We start from the raw sequence: 21,568 nt of genomic DNA, 5'->3' as shown, positions 1-21,568 counted from the left end.
TATGGGTGTAGAGATTACTTAAAAGTAAATTTAAACCATGTGATCTGTTAAAAAAAAAAAATTTTTTTTTAATGGTTTACAGTGGATGATTGCATAAACAGAAGATTATGTTACCTGTGTTTTGTTTTTAGGTTCGAGATGTGAGAATGATTTCTGATAGAAATTCAAGACGTTCCAAAGGAATTGCATATGTGGAATTTGTTGATGTTAGCTCAGTGCCTCTAGCAATAGGATTAACTGGCCAACGTGTTTTAGGAGTGCCAATCATAGTACAAGCATCACAGGTAATCATTTGCTTGGTTAGGAATTTGATTAACAATTGTGTTAAGAAACCTGTTGCTTAGTATTACGTTATAGTGTCTTGCATAATCATTAATTATTTGAGTTAGATGTTTTCAGAACAGCTTTTTTTCCCTTAAACTTTCTTTTGGTCACTTTGATAAAATCGTATATTCTCAACAATATCCTGTTTTATTTTTTTAAGATTTTTATTTATTTATTTGACAGAGAGAGGTTACAAGTAGGCAGAGAGGCAGGCAGAGAGAGAGAGGAGGAAGCAGGCTCTCTGCTGAGCAGTGAGCCTGATGCGGGACTTGATCCCAGGACTCTGAGATCATGACCTGAGCTGAAGGCAGCGGCTTAACCCACTGAGCCACCCAGGCGCCCCAATATCCTGTTTTAATACAAGGTTTAAATACCTATTTTATGAAAAAGGTATGAGAACATGGTGTAGATATTTTTTTTTCTTTTTTTTTTTTTAAGATTTTATTTATTTGACAGAGAGATCACAAGTAGGCAGAGAGGCAGGCAGAGAGAGAGGAGGAAGCAGGCTCCCTGCTGAGCAGAGGGACTCGATCCCAGGACCCCGAGATCATGACCTGAGCCGAAGGCAGCGGCTTAACCCACTGAGCCACCCAGGCGCCCTAGATATTTTTTTGATTTGTGATAATTTATTAATTGGGGATAGAAAAACATTTAAAAACACATTTACTCTTTCAAATGGAATGATTTTGACATTTTTAATCAATTTAGTATTTTCAGTGTTTTTTAATACATCTGTGTAGGATTTTGTAAAGCGTTAAGAGTAGTTTGAGCAGCTTTTATTTCTACCATTTTTTAAAGGTAAAATGTTTTGAACTAATCTTGTGAATGTTTTCTGTTTAAAATTTCTTCTGTTTAATTCCTCTTTGCTGGTACTTTATAGTAATCCTATACTGCCTTTGGGAAATGAAATTAGCGTTAGTAACATTAGTGTGTTTAAATGTGGAAAAACTGAGATGTGTTGTTTTATTACAAGAAAGCTTTTTTAGGATACCATTATTGATAATTTGTCACTGCTTGCTAGCTCAGGTGTTTTTTAAATGGTGATTATAGGATTTAAAGAATATTTTCGAGCAACACATAATAAAATAGTCATTTTGATAGCTTTACAAACCACTGAAATAAGTAACCAACTCTTAAAATAATCTGGTTACTTCATCAAATTTTTTATATTCTAAAGTTATGCACAAGCCTTGGAACCAGATCTGACTTAAATTCCAGTTTTACTCACTGTTAATAAGCTGTATGTAACATTGGTCAAGTTTGTAGCTTTTGTCATATCTAAAAGATAATAGGTTGTTTAGTGTTTTCTAAAACACTTAATATTATTTATTATAACAGTGGGAAAATAATTGTTAGGAAATGGGAAAAATTACTTCCTTGAATCCTTGACTCATTTCCTGCAAAGGAGGACAAATTTATTTCTATTTATTTATTTATTTTAAATTTTTTATTTATTTGACACAGAGAGACGCAGGGGGTGGGGCACCAGCAGGGGGCGTGGGAGAGGGAGTAGAGACTTCCCTCTGAGCAGGGAGGCTGATAAGCAGCTTGATCCCAGGACCCTGAGATCATGACCTGAGCCAAAGGCAGATGTTTAACAACTGAGCCACCCAGGCGCCCTGGAGAATGAATTAAATGGTGCATAGATTGTCATGAAGAGGGCTAGAGTCTTCAGATGAAAATGAGGTTTTTTTTTTTTTTTTAAGATTTTATTTATTTGACAGAGGTCACAAGTAGGCAGAGAGGAGGAAGCAAGGCTCCCTGCTGAGGGGGGAGGACCCCCCCCCCCAATGTGGGGCTTTATGCCAGGACCCCAGGATCATTACCTGATCCAAAGAGAGAGGCTTGAACCCGCTGAGCCACCCAGGTGCCCCTAAAATGAGATGGTTTTTTTTTTTGTTTTTTTTTTTTTTTTTTTTAATTTTATTTATTTATTTGACAGACAGAGATCACAAGTAGGCAGAGAGGCAGGCAGAGAGAGAGAGGAGGAAGCAGGCTCCCTGCTGAGCAGAGAGCCCGATGCAGGGCTCGATCCCAGGACCCTAGGATCATGACGTGAGCCAAAGGCAGAGGCTTTAACCCACTGAGCCACCCAGGCGCCCCTAAAATGAGGTTTTGAGTTGATTTAACTTTAACCTCTTTTGGACATTGATACTCAAAATTCCTCAATCTGTTAATATGAAAAGGAACTTGTGGTAGAATATGAATTGATAACCATTACCTTTGAGAAAGACTTCCTTTCGAAAAAAAAGACGGCTAAACTGAATGCTTTGCTCGATGTGATTTTATATTGACAAAAAAGCCCCTTTATGGCAGCCAGCCAGTTGGTGTGTACTCTACTTTGAGTAACCGTGATTTTGAGCATACGTTAATTTTGATGAACAACGAATTCCGTGACACAGTCTTATTTTCCGCATTTTAGTATGTCTGATATCAGGATGCATCTCATTTAGATGACATAGTGTACTTTCAGGATTGATTTCATTTTACATATGAAATGGAGTGTATGATTGCTTTATATATGACTTAATGTGGGGCGCCTGGGTGGCTCATTGGGTTGGGCCGCTGCCTTCGGCTCAGGTCATGATCTCAGGGTCCTGGGATCGAGTCCCGCATCGGGCTCTCTGCTCAGCAGGGAGCCTGCTTCCCTCTCTCTCTCTCTGCCTGCCTCTCCATCTACTTGTGATTTTCTCTGTCGAATAAATAAATAAAATCTTTATATATGACTTAATGCTTGTAAAACTTCAAAATTTTTTATTGTGGCAAAATATCTATCTTAAGCTGGATAAAATACTGAAGATTTTTTTTTAGAAAATTGGCATTTGAACCATTTTCTTAAAATTTTAATTTAGTGCCCTTAATCAATCACATGTAAATGGGGGTATTTGTCCTGTTATGACTTAGTAAATTTAGTAATTTCATTACTAGCCTTTGATATTACTTGTCATTAAGCAAAGCTAAAATGAATAGAATTTTACTATGATTAAAATGATTTGGCTTAGGGGGCCTGGGTGGTTCAGTCGTTAAGCATCTGCGTTCAGCTTGGGTCATGATCCCTGGGTCCTGGGATCAGGCCCTGCATCCAGATTCCCTGATCCCTGGGAAGCCTGCTTCTCCCTCTCCCGCTCCCCCTGCTTGTGTCCCCTCTTGCTGTGTTTCTCTTGGTCAAATAAACAAAATCTTCAAAAAGGGGGGGGTGCCTGGGTGGCTCAGTGGGTTAAGCCTCTGCTTTCAGCTTAGGTCATGCTCCCAGGGTCCTGGGATTGAGCCCCAAATCCTGCTCTCTGCTCAGCAGGGGACCTGCTTCCCCCTCACCCTCTGCCTGCTTCTCTGTCTACTTGTGATCTCTCTCTCTGTCAAAAAAATAAATAAAATCTTAAAAAAAAAAAAAAGATTTGAGGGGTGCCTGGGTGGCTCAGTTGTTAAGCATCTGCCTTCCACTCAGGTCATTATCCCAGCATCCTGGGATTAAGCCCCTCATCGGGCTCCCGGCTCAGTTGGAAGCCTGCTTCTCCTCCCTTTCCCTGCTTGTATTCCCTCTTTTTCTGTCAGATAAATAAATAAAATCTGTAAAAAAATGATTTGAATTAGTGCTCTGTGATGTGCATTTTTTCTTACAACTTGCAGGCAGAAAAAAACAGAGCTGCAGCAATGGCGAACAATCTACAGAAGGGAAGTGCTGGACCTATGAGGCTTTATGTGGGCTCGTTACACTTTAACATAACTGAAGATATGCTTCGGGGAATCTTTGAGCCTTTTGGAAGGGTAAGTCCCATTATTTTCAGTGATCCTTGATAGGTTCTTCTTACAATATAACTGCATAATAATTCTGTGTTTCTACTTTGTTATGTTTCAATGAGGTTTAATAGTAAGATGGGAAAGAGTGGTTCTAAGAGGGTTTTGTGGCATCTTAGATTAAGGTAGTATCTCTGAAAGAAGGATAACATTTGAAGATAAGAATCTTAGTGTTGTCATTCATAATGCTGCCGTGAAACGCATAGAGTATTAGAAGCAATCACTTTTTTCCAAGTCAATATCAATGATGAGAGTTTCCTGTGCATTTGGAACGAGAGATTTTGTTTTCCTTGCTTGGGTCTTTGGGGGAAGGGGGGCTATTTATCTATCTATTTATTTATTTATTTTTAAAGATTTATTTATTTGACAGAGATCTCAAGTAGGCAGAGAAGCAGGCAGAGAGAGGAAGGGAAGCAGGCTCCCTGCTGAGCAGAGAGCCCGATGTGGAGCTCGATCCCAGGACCTTGGGATCACAACCTGAGCTGAAGGCAGAGGCTTTAACCTACTGAGCCACCCATGCACCCGGGTTGTTTTTTTTTTTTGTTTTGTTTTGTTTTGTTTTTTTTTTTTTTTTTTTTTTTTGAAGTGTAATCTATCTTACCAATGTGGTGCCCAAACTCATGGCCCCAAAATCAAGAGTTGCATGATGTTCTGACTGAGCAAGCTAGGCACCCCCTGTTGATGTTCTTTGGATGCTTGTTTTTGGCCTTTCGGAACATTAAGGTATATGTACAGAACCTTTTTCTCTATCTACTCAGTTAAGTAGTTAGACTTTGTGTTCACTTGGTCCTCATTTTATCATGACATTTTATTTTAGAATAAATGTTAATAATAGTGGGTTGTACTGTAATTTAAAATTTTCATTATGTGGCTGTGGATAAAAATGTTGGTAACTGTTAATACTGCATCCACTACTAATTTTCATTTCCCTTGGATATACTTTTTCACTATTTCCATTCAGCCCCTTTGTTAAACTGTTTAAAGAGTGCATAATGGTAAAAGTTGGGTGTTGACTGTGGGCTTTTTATTAAATTAAATTAGAAATGAGCACACACTTCGCATACAAATCTTTTTTTTTTTTTGGTCAGTGACTACAAAGTTAGTGCATTCCTGAAATTAGGACATGAAGAAATAGAGGGGGTGCCTGGGTGGCTGGGTGGGTTAGGCCGCTGCCTTCGGCTCAGGTCATGATCTCAGGGTCCTGGGATCGAGTCCCGCATCGGGCTCTGCTCGGTGGGGCCCTGCTTCCCTCTCTCTCTGCCTGCCTCTCCATCTACTTGTGATCTCTGTCTGTCAAATAAATAAATAATCTTTTAAAAAAAAAAAAAGGATAGTATTGCCGCGTAAAAGTTTAAAAAAAAAAAAAGAAATAGAGTACATCCATGCTGTATTTTAATTTTTTATGCTCTCTGTGTATGAACAGCTGTATTGAAATACTGGGGTGTAGTACACAAACCATGAACTTCACCTGCTTCAAGTGAACAATTCATTGCCTTTTAAATGGCTATCCAGAGTTGTGCAGTGATCATCTGCATTCAGGGTTGATTTTATTCTTAAGATTTTTTTAGAAGATTGATTTATTTGGGAGAAGCAGGGTTGGGGACAGAGGAGATAGTTTCAAGCAGATTGAATGTGGAGTATGACGGAGGGCTTGATCTCTAAATCATGAAATCATGAGCTGAGCTGAAACCAGGAGTCAGGCACGTAACTGCCACCCAGGTGTCCCTGTTTGTAAGATTTTTATTTATTTTTTATTTTGTCTCTCTTGAATTTTTTATTTGTCAGAGAGTACGCATGCACAGAAGCAGGGGGAATACAGTTTGAGGGAGAATCATGTTCCCCCTGAGCAAGGAGTCTGTGGGACTCCATCCCAGGACTCCGGGGTGGGATCATGACCTGAGCCAAAGGCAGATGCTTAACAGATTGAGTCACCCATGTGTCCCAAGATTTTAAAATAATGTTTACACCCACTATTTGACTTGAACTCAAAACCATGAGACCACGAATTGCATGGGCTATTGACTGAGCCAACCAGGTGCCCTTGTTTTTAGTTATTCCAGCATCTTGGATAATTTGTCATGTCTGATATAATTGGGAATTTTGTGTTTTTAGCATAATGGAAAGAAAACAAAATGTTAATTTCTAGCACCTGATTGTAGTTTACAAAGGATCTCTGGTTTTTAGTGTTGTGGGGTTTTTTGTTTTGTTTTGTTTTGTTTTTCTTTTTATTTTTTATTTTTGATTTAACAGATAGGTATCACAAGTAGGCAGAAAGGTAGGCAGAGAGAGAGAAAGGAGGAAGCGGGTTGCCTGCTGAGCAGAGAGCCCCATGTGGGGCTCCATCCTCAGCTGAAGGCAGAGGCTTTAACCCACTGAGCCACCAGGCGCCCCTAGTGGTTTGTTTTTTGAGGCAGAAAATTGTACTTTTTATTCTACAGTGCATAACTTCTTGTTTGAGAAGCATCTAGGCTTTCAGAAGTACTTTTGGAGATGGGTTGAGATGATTTGTTTTTGTTTTTAGGTGGGGAGACTTTAAATCATGTTTCAAGGAATAAAATGCTTTTGCTTCCTCCTCTGCAGTTACATAATAATTATTTTTATTTTTTAGATTGAAAGTATCCAGCTCATGATGGATAGTGAAACAGGTCGATCTAAGGGATATGGATTTATTACGGTAAGCAGTTACTGTTGTTAACATTATGATATAAATTTTGATTGATTGAATGACTTAAGGTTATAGACCAAAGTACTATAGTAATACTTTAGTTATTGATAGTGGGAAAAGGTGCTTGGTTCTTTTTCCAAATGGTTTAAAATAGTTTGTCTTCAGTAGGCATTTATACCAAATGTTGGTGCTTGCTTAGCCAGTTTTCTCTTACCGTGAATATAGTTAATTTATATAGCTAGTATCCACAAGATTGAAATTTATGACCCCATTATGAGGTTTTTTTGGTCTGTAATACTTTTTGTGATGTTTCTGGCAGTTGAATGCAAGTGTCTTGATACTCTTTTTTTTTCATAAATGGGTTTTATTTCATTTTTAAAGATTTTATTTATTTATTTGACAGAGAGATCACAAGTAGACAGGCAGGCAGAGAGAGAGGAGGAAGCAGGCTCCCTGCTGAGCAGAGAGCCCGATGTGGGGCTCAATCCCAGGATCCTGAGACCATGACCTGAGCCGAAAGCAGAGGCTTTAAACCACTGAGCCACCCAGGCGCCCCTGCTAGTAACTTTTAAAAAAAAAAAAAAAAAGATCTTTTTTGAGAGAGAGAGAAGAGGAGCAGGGGGAAGGGGGAAGGAAAAGGCGACTCCCTTATTAAGCAGGGAGCTCAATTTGGGACTCATTCATTCCCAAGAGTCCAGGATCATGACCTGCCCCTATTAAAAATATCTTTAATAAATGATAACAAGGTGGGATAGGGAGGGAGACAAACCATAAGAGACTCTTAATCTCACAAAACAAACTGAGGGTTGTTGGGGAGAGGCGGGTAGGGGAGAGGGTGGTTGGGTTTTGGACTTTGGGGAGGGTATGTGCTGTGGTGAGTGCTGTGAAGTGTGTAAACCTGGGGATTCACAGACCTGTACCCCTGGGGCTAATAATTCATTATATGTTAATAAGAAAAAACAAATCTCTTTAATACCAACAATGTGTGAACTGTTTGCTATGATTTAGTTATCTATGTACAAAGTTTAGATTATTTTAATTTACATGGTTCTGCTGTGTGTTCATAAATGTTTTGTTAAGTGTCTAATTTTTATTTTCTCAGTAGAAAATGTTTTGAGTCATACTGATGAGATACTAAGCTGTGGGATTTCTGGGAGGTTGTTGTCATCATTGTGTCGTGTGTGTGTGTCCCGTTAAAAATGAGAATTAATGTGCAACTAAGTTTGTGTTTGCATCCTGGGCATTAAGAATTTCCATGATTTAAAGAAAATATTTTTATGATTTTATTGGCAATAAAATGACCCACAATTTTGTATTAATAACAGCTGAGTGAACTTTTAATTTTTCTGTTTAAAGATTTTGTTTAGTTATTTGACAGCAGAAGCAAAGGAAGCAGCCAGTAGAGGGAGAGGCAGGCTCCCCGCTGAGCATGGAGTCTGTTGTGGGACTCGATCCTAGGACTCTGGGATCATGACCTGAGGCTGAAGGCAGTGTACTTAATTAACTGAACCACCCAAGCACACCAATAGCTCTTTTTTTATGATAGGAAATAAAGCACCATTTTAGTTTATCTGATTTTGGGAAAATTACTTCATTCATATGCTCTCTTACTAAGATTCCTTATTTCTGAATTTTGGTGTCATTTCGTAATACCTTGCTGTTTAAACCATCATATTAACAAAACGAATTTGAATGAGTTTGTGATCTGGTTATATTACTTAAAGCTAGAAATTCTACTTTCCCATCCACCCACTTGTATAATTATTGAATAGACTAGACTTAATAAGTAAGCTTACCTTAGGTGTATACATGAACTCACATACTGGACTTCACCTTTACCTCAATTACAGTTTTCTGATTCAGAATGTGCCAAGAAGGCTTTGGAACAGCTTAATGGATTTGAGTTAGCAGGAAGACCAATGAAAGTTGGTCATGTTACTGAACGTACTGATGCTTCCAGTGCTAGCTCATTCTTGGACAGTGATGAACTGGAAAGGACTGGAATTGACTTGGGAACAACTGGTCGTCTCCAATTAATGGCAAGACTTGCAGAAGGTAAGTTTTCACATGTGTTCTGAATGATTTATTGTGGATATGGTAATGAGTAAGGTAACCGACACAGACTCAAAAAATATTTTTTTTTACTTTGTGGTTGACCTTATTATTATTATTATTATTTTTTAAGATTTTATTTATTTATTTGACAGAGAGACCGATTACAAGTATGCAGAGAGGCAGGCAGAGAGAGAGAGAGGAGGAAGCAGGCTCCCTGCTGAGCAGAGAGCCGGGCGCTGGGCTCAATCCCAGGACCCTGGGATCATGATCCGAGCCGAAGGCAGAGGCTTTAAACCACTGAGCCACCCAGGCGCCCCTGACCTTACTATTCTTGGGTGGTAAATGCAATTTCATAGATGAGGCTACTTTAAAAAGTTCTAATGGAATCTACTTTGTGGTGGTGCCTTTTAAGTGCCATAGCATACGTTACAGGATTCCTTTTGCTTTCTTAATGATATTTATATCCTCAGTTGCCCAGATTACAAGTCTTGCTTGTAAATACTTATAGTGAAGTAACTTTGGTAGTAGTAAGCACCCAGAAAATTGGGGTTTTCTACTCTTAACATAGTAAGGACTGTAAGATCTGTTTTCTTTTACACAGGTACAGGTTTGCAGATTCCACCAGCAGCACAGCAGGCTCTACAAATGAGTGGCTCTTTGGCATTTGGTGCTGTGGCAGGTAGGAATTGAATCTTTTCTAATTTGAAATCGTTGTTTTTCACCTAATTCGAAAATTTGCCAAATTTTTGCATTTAAAAGGACTTACTGAGAATTCAATTCATCAAGTACTTTTTAGCCTGTAAATTTAAAGGAAATGGAAATACAGAATAGAATTATTCACTAATAATAATAGGCTATCAGGGCATTTTCTTGAACCATTTTTAGTTGGAATTACCTGTTAGACCTTTGTAAATCCATAACTTTCCTTAAATACTAAAATGTATATTGTTTTCAAGAACTGTTTCTTTGTAATGTTTGAGTTGATTAAACTATTAGGGACCTTTAAATCAAGCTTTATGTAAAATAATTACAATACCAAGAGTGCTTTCATCTAAACAGTACATGGTATTTTGAGATTTTCAGTTAGGGGAATGGGAACTCATGAACAGGGCCGGAAAATAGAGAAGCAATGGTCTATTGTAGTTGTGTAACAGGGGCTTTGGTTTATGATAAACACTGTTTTCGTTTGGCTTAAGTTCCTCAAATTTCCTTTTATAAACCTTGATGCTAATCAAAACCTGACAGCCAGGGTAGCATTTAATTTTGAAATGTTGAAGAACTTGCTTTTAGAACATGTAAGAAGAACCATTTGTATTTTGGACCTTGGAAAACAGAAAATCTATATCCCATGAAAGTATGGCACTTTGTATTATGAATACTATCTACAAAGTGAGACTCTGTAAATCACAGCTTGTAAGTTTAAGACCACAGTACTGCATCTGAATATACAGAAATGTCCATGATTGATTCATGGACCTCTTTATGTAGTTGAGTGATTTATAATTTTCATTTAAATCAAAAGCTTATTAATTAAAGGAGAGAATCTTTCTGCTTTTTATTTTGTTATTAAGAGAGAAGGGCCTTTTCATTGTTTCCCTTTTAGTGGATGTCCCCACGTTTGTAACTTGAGAAAATCTGCCTTTTCTGTTTTAGTGTTTCTCCTGTCAGATTCTATTATTTATTTTGAAATCTGATAGGTATTTATAAAACTTTTGACAGAACCAGGGTGCCTGGGTGGCTAGTGGGTTAAGCATTGGTCTCTTGATTTCAGTCAGGTCATGATCTCAGGGTCGTGACATCATCCCCACATCATAGATTCTGCATAGGGCAATGGAGTCTGCTTGAGATGCTTTCCCCTTCTCCCTCTGCTGGTAGCACTTACACTGTCTCTCCCTCTCTTTCTCTCAAATAAGTGAATCTTTTTTTTTGATAAAACCATACTTGCTTGTCTTTATGGGGAAAAATCATAACCATTAATGGACTTCTGTGTTTTGAGTCGCTGGAAAACTCCCCCAATTATCACTGAATTGTTTCGACTCTATAAACAAGTATTAGACATTTAATTGCTTGAGTCACCAAATAGCCAACGAATGTCACTTGGTTTAATCAAGGACATTAAGGAACCCATCCCTTCCAGAAGTGTTAACTCAGTCTATGCTTTTAAACTTGCTATTCAGGGGCACCTGGGTGGCTTACTCGTTAAGCATCTGTCTTTGGCTCAGGTCCTAATCTGGGCGTCCAGGGATGGAGCCCCATAATGGACATCCTGCTCAGCAGGGAGCCTGCTTCTGCCTCTCCAGCTGCCCCATGCTTGTGTTCTCTGCTTTGCTTTCTCTGTCTATAATAAATAAAGTCTTTACGTCAATAAATAGACTTGCTGTTTAATCTGAAAACTAACCTTATATTGCTTCCCATTGTTCAGATCATTCCTTTAATAATTTTAGAAAATGCTGACTGTTTATCATATTCTAGTTATTTCACTAGAGGGTAGTGAATATTTGTCTGCTGTCTTTGGGGATTTGGTGTAGTAACATAGGATTTGTTTCTCAACAATCTTATGTTATATCCTGGGTGCGGTATCAAATATGTTGATTTGATGTTCTTCATAAATATAGTATCTTCACCTAATTGAAGATTTTTGAAAATTAGACATAACTATCCTTAGCCATTATTTCTCAATGCATAATGTATGGCTACACCTTCTTGGGCACATTTACTGTGCAGTTTGTAGTTAAGGTGGGCTGATTGTGATCAACTAGAATTCTGTAAAGGTGCATGTGGATTGGCTGAGTAGCCAGTTATCTGTATTTGTTATATTCACCCTTACTAGTGTTTATTGAGATGATTATAAAGTTTGATTCTTTCTTCTTACGAATCCCATAGATTGTTATCGCTACTGAATTAATAATCTCTCAATTTTTAGGTAAATATTTACATTACCTTTGGTATCTTTCTCCTGATAGTCATCATTTAAAATCTTACCTCTTGTTGAAATGCTATAAATTGCTTTTCAGTGTGTCCAAAGCCCTTTCTCCTAAGTTCTTTAAAGCTGTTTTTTTAAAACCAAGGGTGAGTCTTTACTCTATCCACTTTATTTTAGAAATTTAAGAAGTTGTTCCTAAAGTAGAGTCCTTATCTTTATGAATCCTGTACTTTGTTTCCTAACTTGTTACAAATGACCTTTAAAATCATTTTTGAAATCTTGATAGGGATTTACATACCCTTAAAATAGTGTGAGTTTTTTGTTTTGTTTTGTTTTTTTTAAGTTTTTATTTATTCAAGTAAATTCTACATCCACTGTGGGGCTTGAACTCAAAACCCTGAGATCAAGAGTCCTGTGCTCTTCCGACTGAGGCAGCCAGGCATCCCTTATGGTAGATTTTTTTCCCTATTATATGGAAAGAAAAGACAAATTGTGTTATAAAGTTTGGCAGTGTTTCTATGGTCATATCTTCACGTTCCTTCAGTATAAACCAGTTACATTTCTTGAACTCCCTCAGATACCAGTTTTGAGCCCCTAGGACCCAAGTATATTTTATCTCAGCATAACTTGGGGTGCCGATTCCTTTCCGTTATTGCCCTACCTTTTGAGATTCTATTTTTAAGCATGTCTGCGTCCATTGAGGGGATTGAACTCATAACCCTGAGTTGGAGTTGCACTGTCTACTGAGCAAGCAGGTGTCATTTTTGCCCATTTAAAATTTTTTTTTCTGTACTCAGGAAGACACCTAGATGATGATGATAACGTGTTACAGTTAAATCACATGTTAATAAAAATTAGTTTCTGGATCTAAATAATTTTTATGTTATGTATTTTCATAGTTTTTAACTTCAAGATAGCACAGTGACTTTTTTTTTTTTTTTAACATTTGCTGCTGTTTTCAGTGCTAAGCAGCTTTCTGTTAACTTCACTTCCCCTGGAGAATTTAATGATTATATGGGGAAATACACTGGTAAACATCCCCCTTATTCTTATTTTTGATAGTGACTAGATGATTGAATTCTTCTTGTATTTCATAGATTATAGTAATCTTGGTTAAAATTTATTTCTGCTTCATTAAATTTCCATACTATGCCAGGAAACTAGATCTGATTAAACTGTCATCTTCTCGCTAGAGTTGAATATCCCAAGTACTTGGAATTGAATTCTCAAGATCAGGGTTTTCATGGATTTTCTGACCGGTGTGCTTCCCTTTCCCCATTTCCCATTATTCCCATGTGAAGAGTAGTATGTGGAATACATAGGAGATGTGGTAGAGTACTAGGAGTAGGAGGACAGAGGCAAAAGAAGTTTTCTAGGATAGGAGGAAAGACACAAAGGCCCCAAAGCCTTGTCAATGAGGAATGGGGAAGGAGGTTTGGCTGCCAGGTTTTACTAGAAGTTTATTTTGATAAACCCTGCTATGTAGTCCTCTTTTATTAATGCTTTCCTGACATTTACCCTGTTAGTTGAGGCTCTTCATTGTTCCTGCACTGAGCTGTAGAATTCTCTTTTGTTATAGATTTGCAAACAAGACTTTCTCAACAGACTGAAGGTGAGTTGAGCTTTTTATTTGTCTTTGAAATAGATGTCAATGTAGCAAGACATAGTTATTATATCACTTTTTACATTTTGGATTTTTTTAAAGAATGACATATGGTGTGTATACATTAAGCCATCAATTAATGTACATTTCAGTTGGCTTAATCCAAACCATAACAGTTCCAAGGAACCAAAATTAAAATGTCTGTGCATGTGCATTTGTTGCTTAATTTGGCATTATCTTTAGTTTTGTATGTTTATTTTTGTGTTCTGATTGTTTTGTGTAGAAGTCAGAAAATGGAATTTGTTGTTTCAGCACATAAATCTTTCAGGAGTCTGAACTTAATTAACGTAAGGTTAAGGACTCTAACTTCAGTGATTTATATTAACAGTACGAAGCAATGAGGCAGTTAGCCAGAACTAAATTGCATGCATATTTCAAAGATTGAAATAATTATTTCTAAAGTAGGCTATTTTATCTTGTTTTTGATTGCCAAATCTCTGCCATTTGTTTATAGTATTTTGCTGTTGAGCTAATTCAGTATCCCATCTTTCATAGGTTGTACTTAAAAGTTGTTTAGGAGAATGATTCTATATGAAAATGTCTACCATGTTCCATGATAGGAATTAAATGTATATTTTAATTTTTTTCCAGTAAGTGAGACAGTTAACAATTCTTTTTGCAACAGATTTTAAAAAGTTTAAATAGTGGATTTTTCTATTCGCTATATTTCTGTGCTGAATTCATTGTGTTCTGCATTCATCTAGGTGGAGCTGGAATGTTCCTATCACATATTTTCTAAATTTTTGTCCTAATTCATTTAAGAAAATGAAAAAAAATAAAGTAGTTCTCAGTTTTATAATAAGCTAGTGTTTATTTTCAAGAATATTTCCATTTGTTTATGATAAAGTACACGATGGGTCTCATTTTTATATTCATTATAACATAAGCATGGTTACATCTTAACCCTTTCTGAATGGAATAGGACATGTTAGCTTTATTAAGCATTTATATTTTCATGCAAAGCTTCATGCAAGAATAAACTTGTTTATTGAAGTAATAAAGGGGCAAAAAGCACTTTTGTAATTAAAACAAGTAATCATTTTTTATGATGCATTTCATGCATGGCCCTAATTTTTATTCAGTGGAATAATATCTGATATTTCCTCAGGTGATTGTTAATTTTAATTACCATAATTTCTAATGCACTGTTTTATCCTTAGCTTTGTTTGTTGTTATATATTGGAATGAAATTTGGTCAAATATATTGATTACGGTGAGTTCTGTAACAGCTACTGGTAATGTTTTGTGAATCCCATACAAAAGCAATGGGGGAACTGTTTTGGACAGTGCTCTCATTTCAAACCTAAAACCAGTATGGGTTTTAAATGTTCCTCCTGGATATTAGTATCTTAGTAGTATAATAACATATATGGTATTTTTAGTGTTTCTTGTGCTGTGACCTAGTCATTTAAAAAATACTCATTTGATTTTGAAATAGGGTTTATATTTCTGGATATTAAATTTTAAATGGATGGTTTTCTGCATCTTCTCTGTTAAACAGTCCTTTTATTAATGTTTGTTTAAAAGAAAATACGTAACTATATTCATGGGCAAAAACAGAAGACGGTATTTTCATTGTTCCCTGCTTCTTAGGGTATAAACTCAAGCAGTTCTATAAAATCAATCTTCTATTTTATCCTTTGCCTTTCTGGATTGATTTTTAAATTTGTCTAATTGAAAGAGTTTTGATTACACCTAAAGGTTAATTTTCCTTTTAAAAATAAAATTTCCAACTGAAGATTGGCTATTTCAAATGTTCAGTTGTTTCAGTTTTCTGACAACTCCAGTTGGGTACCATTAGACACTTTGATAGCATTATTAAGCAAATTAGGGAAGTGACTTGACTATCCTAGTTTCCCAGTTGGGATTTAGAGGGGTTTTTGGTTTTATTACATTCATCAGAGCTATTCTGATGCATTTTCCATGAAGCTAATTTATCTCTCTCTCTCTCTTTTTTTTTTTTTTTTGTTTTTTTTTGTTTTTTCTATTTTTTTAGCTTCAGCTTTAGCTGCAGCTGCCTCTGTTCAGCCTCTTGCAACACAGTGTTTCCAACTTTCTAACATGTTTAACCCTCAAACGTAAGTAATATACTTTGGTCAAGTTGAAAATGGGGTATATAGGGGTGCCTGGGTGGCTCATTGAGTTAAATCTTCTGCCTTTGGCTCAGATCATGATCCCAGCGTCCGGAGATTGAGCCCTGCATCGGGCTCTCTGCTCAGCAGGGAGCCTGCTTCCCCCTCTCTCTCTGCTTGCCTCTTTGCCTTCTTATGATCTCTATCTGATAAATAAATAAAAACTTAAAAAGAAAAAGAAAGGGGGGTATGTGTACCATTGACACTTGAACAGTGTGAGGATTACAGGTGCAGATCCCTGCTTGCACAGTCAAAAAATCTGTGTAAATTTTTACTTCCTCTAAAACTTAACTGCTGGCAGCCTACTGTTGACTGAAATCCTTATAGTAACATAAACAGTTGATAAACATATATCTTATATGTTAAATATCTTCTGTACTGCATTCTTACATTAAGCTAAAGAATAGAAAAATCTTTAAAAAATAAAAGAATAGAAAACCTTAAAGAGTAACTACATTTATAGTACTGTATAGGTGGACTTATGCAGTTGAAAGCCATCTTGTACTGTGAAAGTATTAATATTCAGCTTTTCTAAGTTAACATTCCAGAGGCTTCAATGTATTTTACATTTCAAATAGTAAGCAACAGTTTTCATCCTTTCTTAGGGTATTTTAATAACCTTATTGCTAAATTTGGGTATGTGTAAGATTGGAATCAATGTAAAAGGTATACAGATATTGTTTACCAGTTATATCTAAGTATTTTTCTCAGAAGTTTTCTATCAGTCTTTATCACTTGTAATTTTACATACAATGTGTTGCATTAGTGTCAGGCTCATAATAGTTGTTAAACACTACACCTTATGCTATGCTCACTGTAGCTTACCATTTGTCACCATAGATGGCTGTTACAGTATCATTGATACTGTATTGATATTCCCTATCCTGTACTCTTCATCATTGTGGACATACTGTGTTCATAACTGAAAGCTTGTATGTCCCATTCCACTTCACCTATTTTACCCATCCTTACAACCTCCTCCCCTCCGGCAGTTACCCTTTTGTTCTCTATGGGTGTGCTTTTGCTTGTTTTTTTTTTTTTTTTTTTTTTTTTAAGATTTTATTTATTTATTTGACAGAGAGAGATCACAAGTAGGCAGAGAGGCAGGCAGAGAGAGAGAGGAGGAAGCAGGCTCCCTGCTGAGCAGAGAGCCCGATGCGGGACTCGATCCCAGGACCCTGAGATCACGACCCGAGCCGAAGGCAGTGGCCTAACCCACTGAGCCACCCAGGTGTCCCTTGCTTGTTTTGTTTGTTCATTTGTATTTGTGTTTATTTCTATTGCCACTTTATTCTGCTAGCAGTTCTTGCCTTGGAGATTTTCATATTATTTTAATTTTATGTAGCAGAAGAGGATCTTTGGAAAATATTCCTAGATTAATGCAGTCCAGGAATTAGAAATTTCTTTTTCCTAATGCTTAGGCACAGTGATTAGAATGCCATTTATTTATCAGTCCAAACTCTTCTGTTTTGTTTAATATATCGTATTTGTAATACATTCTGAGGTAAATGAAGATAACCTCTTCAGTTGATTTGATAAATGAACCATTACATGTTATGAAACATTGTTTTATATCAGTAGTTTATCACATGCTCTTCGCATTGTTTATAGTCATGGTTTACCATAGAGAGCGAGCTTTGGATTCTTGTGTTCTTTTGGTAACACTAGATTCTTTTTTTTTTTTTAAGATTTTATTTATTGTCAGAGAGGGAGTGTGAGAGTGTGAGCACAAGCAGGGGGGAGTGGCAGGCAAGAAGCAGACTCCACTTAGCAGTGAGTCTGCTTCTCCCTTCCCCTCTGTAATCTCTCTCATTTTCAGTCTCTCTCAAATAAAATCTTAAAAAAAAAAAAAAATCAAAGAAGGAAGCAATCTCCTCAACTGAGCAAGGAGCCAGCCTGATGTTGATCTCGATCCTAGGACCCTGGGATGGTGACCTGCGCTGAAGGCAGACACTTAACTGATAAAGCCTCCCAGGTGTCCAGATAATATCAAAATCTTTTTTTTTTTTTTTTTAAAGCTTTGTCTGGCTAATGTTAAAATGTTGGTGTACATACATATTATTTGCTGTGTGTCCATAACTACTTTAAATGTTAATTTAGAGTTAAGAAATTCATAATCTAGGATGTTTGGGTGGCTCAGTTGGTAATTATCTGACTTGGCTAAGGTCATGGTCTCAGGTTCCTGGGATCAAGCCTGGTATGTTGGACTCCTGGGATAAGTGGGAAGTCTGCTTCTCTGTCTCCCTCTGCCCCTCCCCATGCTCGTGTGCACACCTGGGCACCAGCTCTCTCAAAGTCTTTTTAAAAAATTCATTAAGCTTTTTTCTAAACAGTTCCTTAAATCCTGGTTATTTTCTCCAATGCACTACACTGCTAACATCAATTTTTAAATTAGTTAAGTGAATTCATACTTGACCTATTTTTATACAGATGAATATGTAACTTTTTTAAAAGTTTGAATGGTGTCTAATAGATCTTAATACTTGTCTCTTAACAGAGAAGAAGAAGTTGGATGGGATACAGAGATTAAGGATGATGTGATTGAAGAATGTAATAAACATGGAGGAGTTATTCATATTTATGTTGACAAAAATTCAGCTCAGGTATTTTTTTTCCCCTCTAAAGCCAGAAAAGTTTAATCTGCCCTTTATGCACCTCATCTCAGGTGGTTGATATTAATAAAGATAGGATGTTTTACTCTTTTATGACTTAGCCTTCATACATGTACTTGGGACATACCACCGCTGTCCCTGGAAGTTTTTATTTTGTTTTTTAATTCTGATAAATTTTAACATAGTGACTAAATATATATTTCCCAACATAAGGACACTCCTCTAATAAGATTAGATCAGACCATAGTGTGGCAATGTTGTTGGTAGTGTTGAAAGTTTGCCATGAAATTCTGGCATCTTCATTCTTTAGCTGCTTTCAAGTCATAGAAAAAAAGAACACAACAAGTTCAGGGAGGGTAAATTAATTTCATTAAATTTCTAGGTGTACATACTAGCTAATGCAAAAGTATTTGATTATAGAGCTCTGAGGTGTGTTTTTTTATTTACAGGAAATTTGGAAAAATTATATACATCCCTTATCTTTTTATTAATTGTATTTCAGGGCAACGTGTATGTGAAGTGCCCATCAATTGCTGCAGCCATTGCTGCTGTCAATGCATTGCATGGCAGGTGGTTTGCTGGTGAGTTTCATCTGTTTTTCTGCGTGATTATTATGAAGGATGTAATTTAAGTGAAAATGCTAAACCCTCGTATCTGCTTCTTTCAACAGGTAAAATGATAACAGCAGCATATGTACCTCTTCCAACTTATCACAACCTCTTCCCTGATTCTATGACAGCAACACAACTACTGGTTCCAAGTAGACGATGAAGGAAGATATAGTCCCTTATGTACATAGCTTTTTTTCTTTCTTGAGAATTCATCTTGAGTTATCTTTTATTTAGATAAAAATAAAGAGGCAAGGGTCTACTGTCATTTGTATACAATTCCTGTTACCTTGAAAAAATAAAAATGTTAACAGGAATGCAGTGTGCTCATTATCCCTAACTAGCAAATCCCACTGTATACAAAGCTGTTCTCTTGTTCTGCCTTTTAAATGTACATGTAGAAATTTACATTAAGGATCTATAGGAATAGCTCTAGGGGGGGAACAGATGTGCTTAATGTAAAAAGGCAGACAGGGATGTAATTATGTTTTTAATGTTTCAGAAGCCTAACTTTTTACACAGCAGTTACATTACACGTTTCACTAATGTTGATACTTGGCTAATGGTTTAGCAGAGGTTTCTGGAGTACACATTTAGTGTATGGAAATTCAAGACAGCTAAAGGGCTGTTTGATTAACATCTCATCTTGCATCGTGATCAATTGGCAAGAAAAGGAGTTTTCAAGATTACATTTCTGGATGCTATCTTTTCAATTAATGTATCTGTAAAAGTTTCTTTGTAAATATGTGTTCTGATGTGTCTAAGATTCCAAACAAAATGATCCCTGCATTTCCTCAAGATGTTTAGTGACAGTCTGGTAAGCAGAGCAGTCTGAGCAAGAAATGGGAAATGCAGAAATAGGTTTTGTCTGGTTGCATATAATCTTTGCTCTTTTTAAGCTCTGTGAGCTCTGAAATATATTTTTGGGTTACTTAGTGTGTTTGACAAGACAGCTTGATATTTCTATCAAACAAATGACTTTCATATTGCAACAACCTTTGTAAGAACCACTCAAATAAAATTCTCTTAAAAAGGCCACAAGAAATCTTCATTTTTGAAATGTTTTGAAGTCATAGAAACTTGAAAGTAGAATATTAGTTTCTTTGACTTTTAGTAGTTATTCAAGACTTCCTTCTTGGGGAAAATGCGTAGTGTGCCGAGAGTTTTTTGTTGCCCAAACAAAAAAGTTGTTTTGTACATTTCTCCATTTCACCATATTTTAGCACTGTACTATGTAGGGTAATGAATCAAAACCTTAGGGATTTTCCAACAAGAAAATGAAATTTATTTAGCCCTTAAACCTGGGTATTCTTAAGTCTCTACTATGTTAGGTCATCTCTGTGAAAAAGTGTTTCACTATTTAAATACCAAAATGGTTAAAAGTTGAAACATTTAACTGATTTTCCCAAACTGATTGAGCTGCATGTTATTTTATTAAGGAATTGGGCTTTAAGTGTATTAGGCAACAAGCCATTTATATTCTGAACTCTGCTTCGAGGTTTTGTATCTACCTTGAACCTTTGAATAGGCCATGTTGCTCCTGATGGAATGATTAACTTCCAGTATTGATTTCCTCACCTGCTGCTTTCTACTCTATTGATTTATTAGTGGTAAGGCACAAATTTTATAGGTTTATTCATTTGTGAAAATAATCAGTTGAATCTGGAGGCATCACGATTTTATACCAACCAATCCTTTCTGATGGATACTGAAAATTACATAATTGCTTCAGTTACTGAACCTAAAGAAAAATTTCAAGATGCAAGTTTATTTTTCAACAATAGGCAGCAGTGTTTTGGGGGGCAGACTTACTACTTTAACAGTTTTTTCTTTCCCAAAGTATCTTCATAATTAAATTTTTTATTCTTGATTGATATTCTATCTGCTTTGTTCTGTCATTACTTTCCGGGGAGCTGGGGCAGCAAACTTAATTATAATCTCATGTTAAAAAGAGGTGGTGTTAAAACATTTCCCTACTGCCACAGAATGAAATTTGGGTTGTAAATGATACTAAAGCAAATGTGGTACAAGTAATCTGAGTAGTGTGACAAAGTAATTTATGTGAATTCAAAGTGAATGTTAGAAGTGATCCATTCCTGAGACAGCATCCCACACTGGAAAAGCTAGCTGGAGCTATTTTGGTAGTGTCCTTATGACCCCCTAAATAATGCCAGTGTAGTTTGTTTGTTTGTTTGTTTGTTTGTTTGTTTTTAAGAATTGACAGACACAGGGAACAAAAGCAGTGGGAGAGGGTGAAGCCAGCTTCCTGCTGAGCAGGAGCCTGTATTGGGGATAGTGGGGCTATATCCCGGGACCCTGGGATCATAACCCAAGCTGAAGGCAGAGGCTTTAACCCACTGAGCCACCCAGGCACCCCTGCCAGTATAGTTTCTTATGTCCATCATTATGTTACCATTTTCCTTGAGGGGCAATTCAGTTCAAAGCAAAGTCTGTCAAGGGCTGTGTGGCTGGAGTAGGGGAGAGGTGCTTGGCCTTATTACAAAGAACCGATTTTATGAGCCCAATTAACTGAAGTGTGTGTATATATAAGGGGGTCATTTTATAAAATAGACCTACTCCTGTATAGTTGGTTAGAAAATTGGAAGGTTTATGACATTAAGTTACATTGTGTCAGTTTGTTGAATTTGATTTCCAGTGGATGATTTGTTTTTCTGAAGTCTGCACAAAATCTGAAGGATAATTTTTGAAGCATAACTTTGGAAATTAGACTTGGGTTAACACTACCTTGTGCAGTGCAACCTTGAGGAAATCTAGACTTAGCTTTTCACCT

At 36.7% G+C, this 21,568-nt stretch overlaps 1 protein-coding gene across 15 annotated transcripts in view; it reads left to right on the top strand.

The window, feature by feature from the left end:
- Positions 1 to 19,822, top strand: part of RBM39 (RNA binding motif protein 39) — a 32,873-nt gene extending 13,051 nt beyond the window's left edge. For 10 of the 15 annotated variants that reach the window (XM_082746251.1, XM_082746261.1, XM_082746258.1 and 7 more), the window contains 10 exons: positions 132 to 284; positions 3,952 to 4,089; positions 6,728 to 6,793; positions 8,635 to 8,839; positions 9,441 to 9,518; positions 13,324 to 13,374; positions 15,422 to 15,503; positions 18,055 to 18,160; positions 18,672 to 18,750; positions 18,840 to 19,822. In XM_082746251.1, coding sequence (XP_082602377.1) covers positions 132 to 284; positions 3,952 to 4,089; positions 6,728 to 6,793; positions 8,635 to 8,839; positions 9,441 to 9,518; positions 13,324 to 13,374; positions 15,422 to 15,503; positions 18,055 to 18,160; positions 18,672 to 18,750; positions 18,840 to 18,940 — 1,059 coding nt within the window. In that variant the 3' untranslated portion in view covers positions 18,941 to 19,822. The remainder of the gene's footprint in view (positions 1 to 131; positions 285 to 3,951; positions 4,090 to 6,727; positions 6,794 to 8,634; positions 8,840 to 9,440; positions 9,519 to 13,323; positions 13,375 to 15,421; positions 15,504 to 18,054; positions 18,161 to 18,671; positions 18,751 to 18,839) is intronic. The other 5 variants (XM_082746264.1, XM_082746260.1, XM_082746257.1 and 2 more) reach the window with 1 other exon arrangement.
- The last annotated feature ends 1,746 nt before the right edge of the window (positions 19,823 to 21,568 follow it).

This window comes from Mustela nivalis (genome assembly GCF_964662115.1).
Source record: "Mustela nivalis genome assembly, chromosome: 8".
NCBI lineage: Eukaryota > Metazoa > Chordata > Mammalia > Carnivora > Mustelidae > Mustela > Mustela nivalis.
This window is presented reverse-complemented; position numbering and strand designations above follow the sequence as displayed.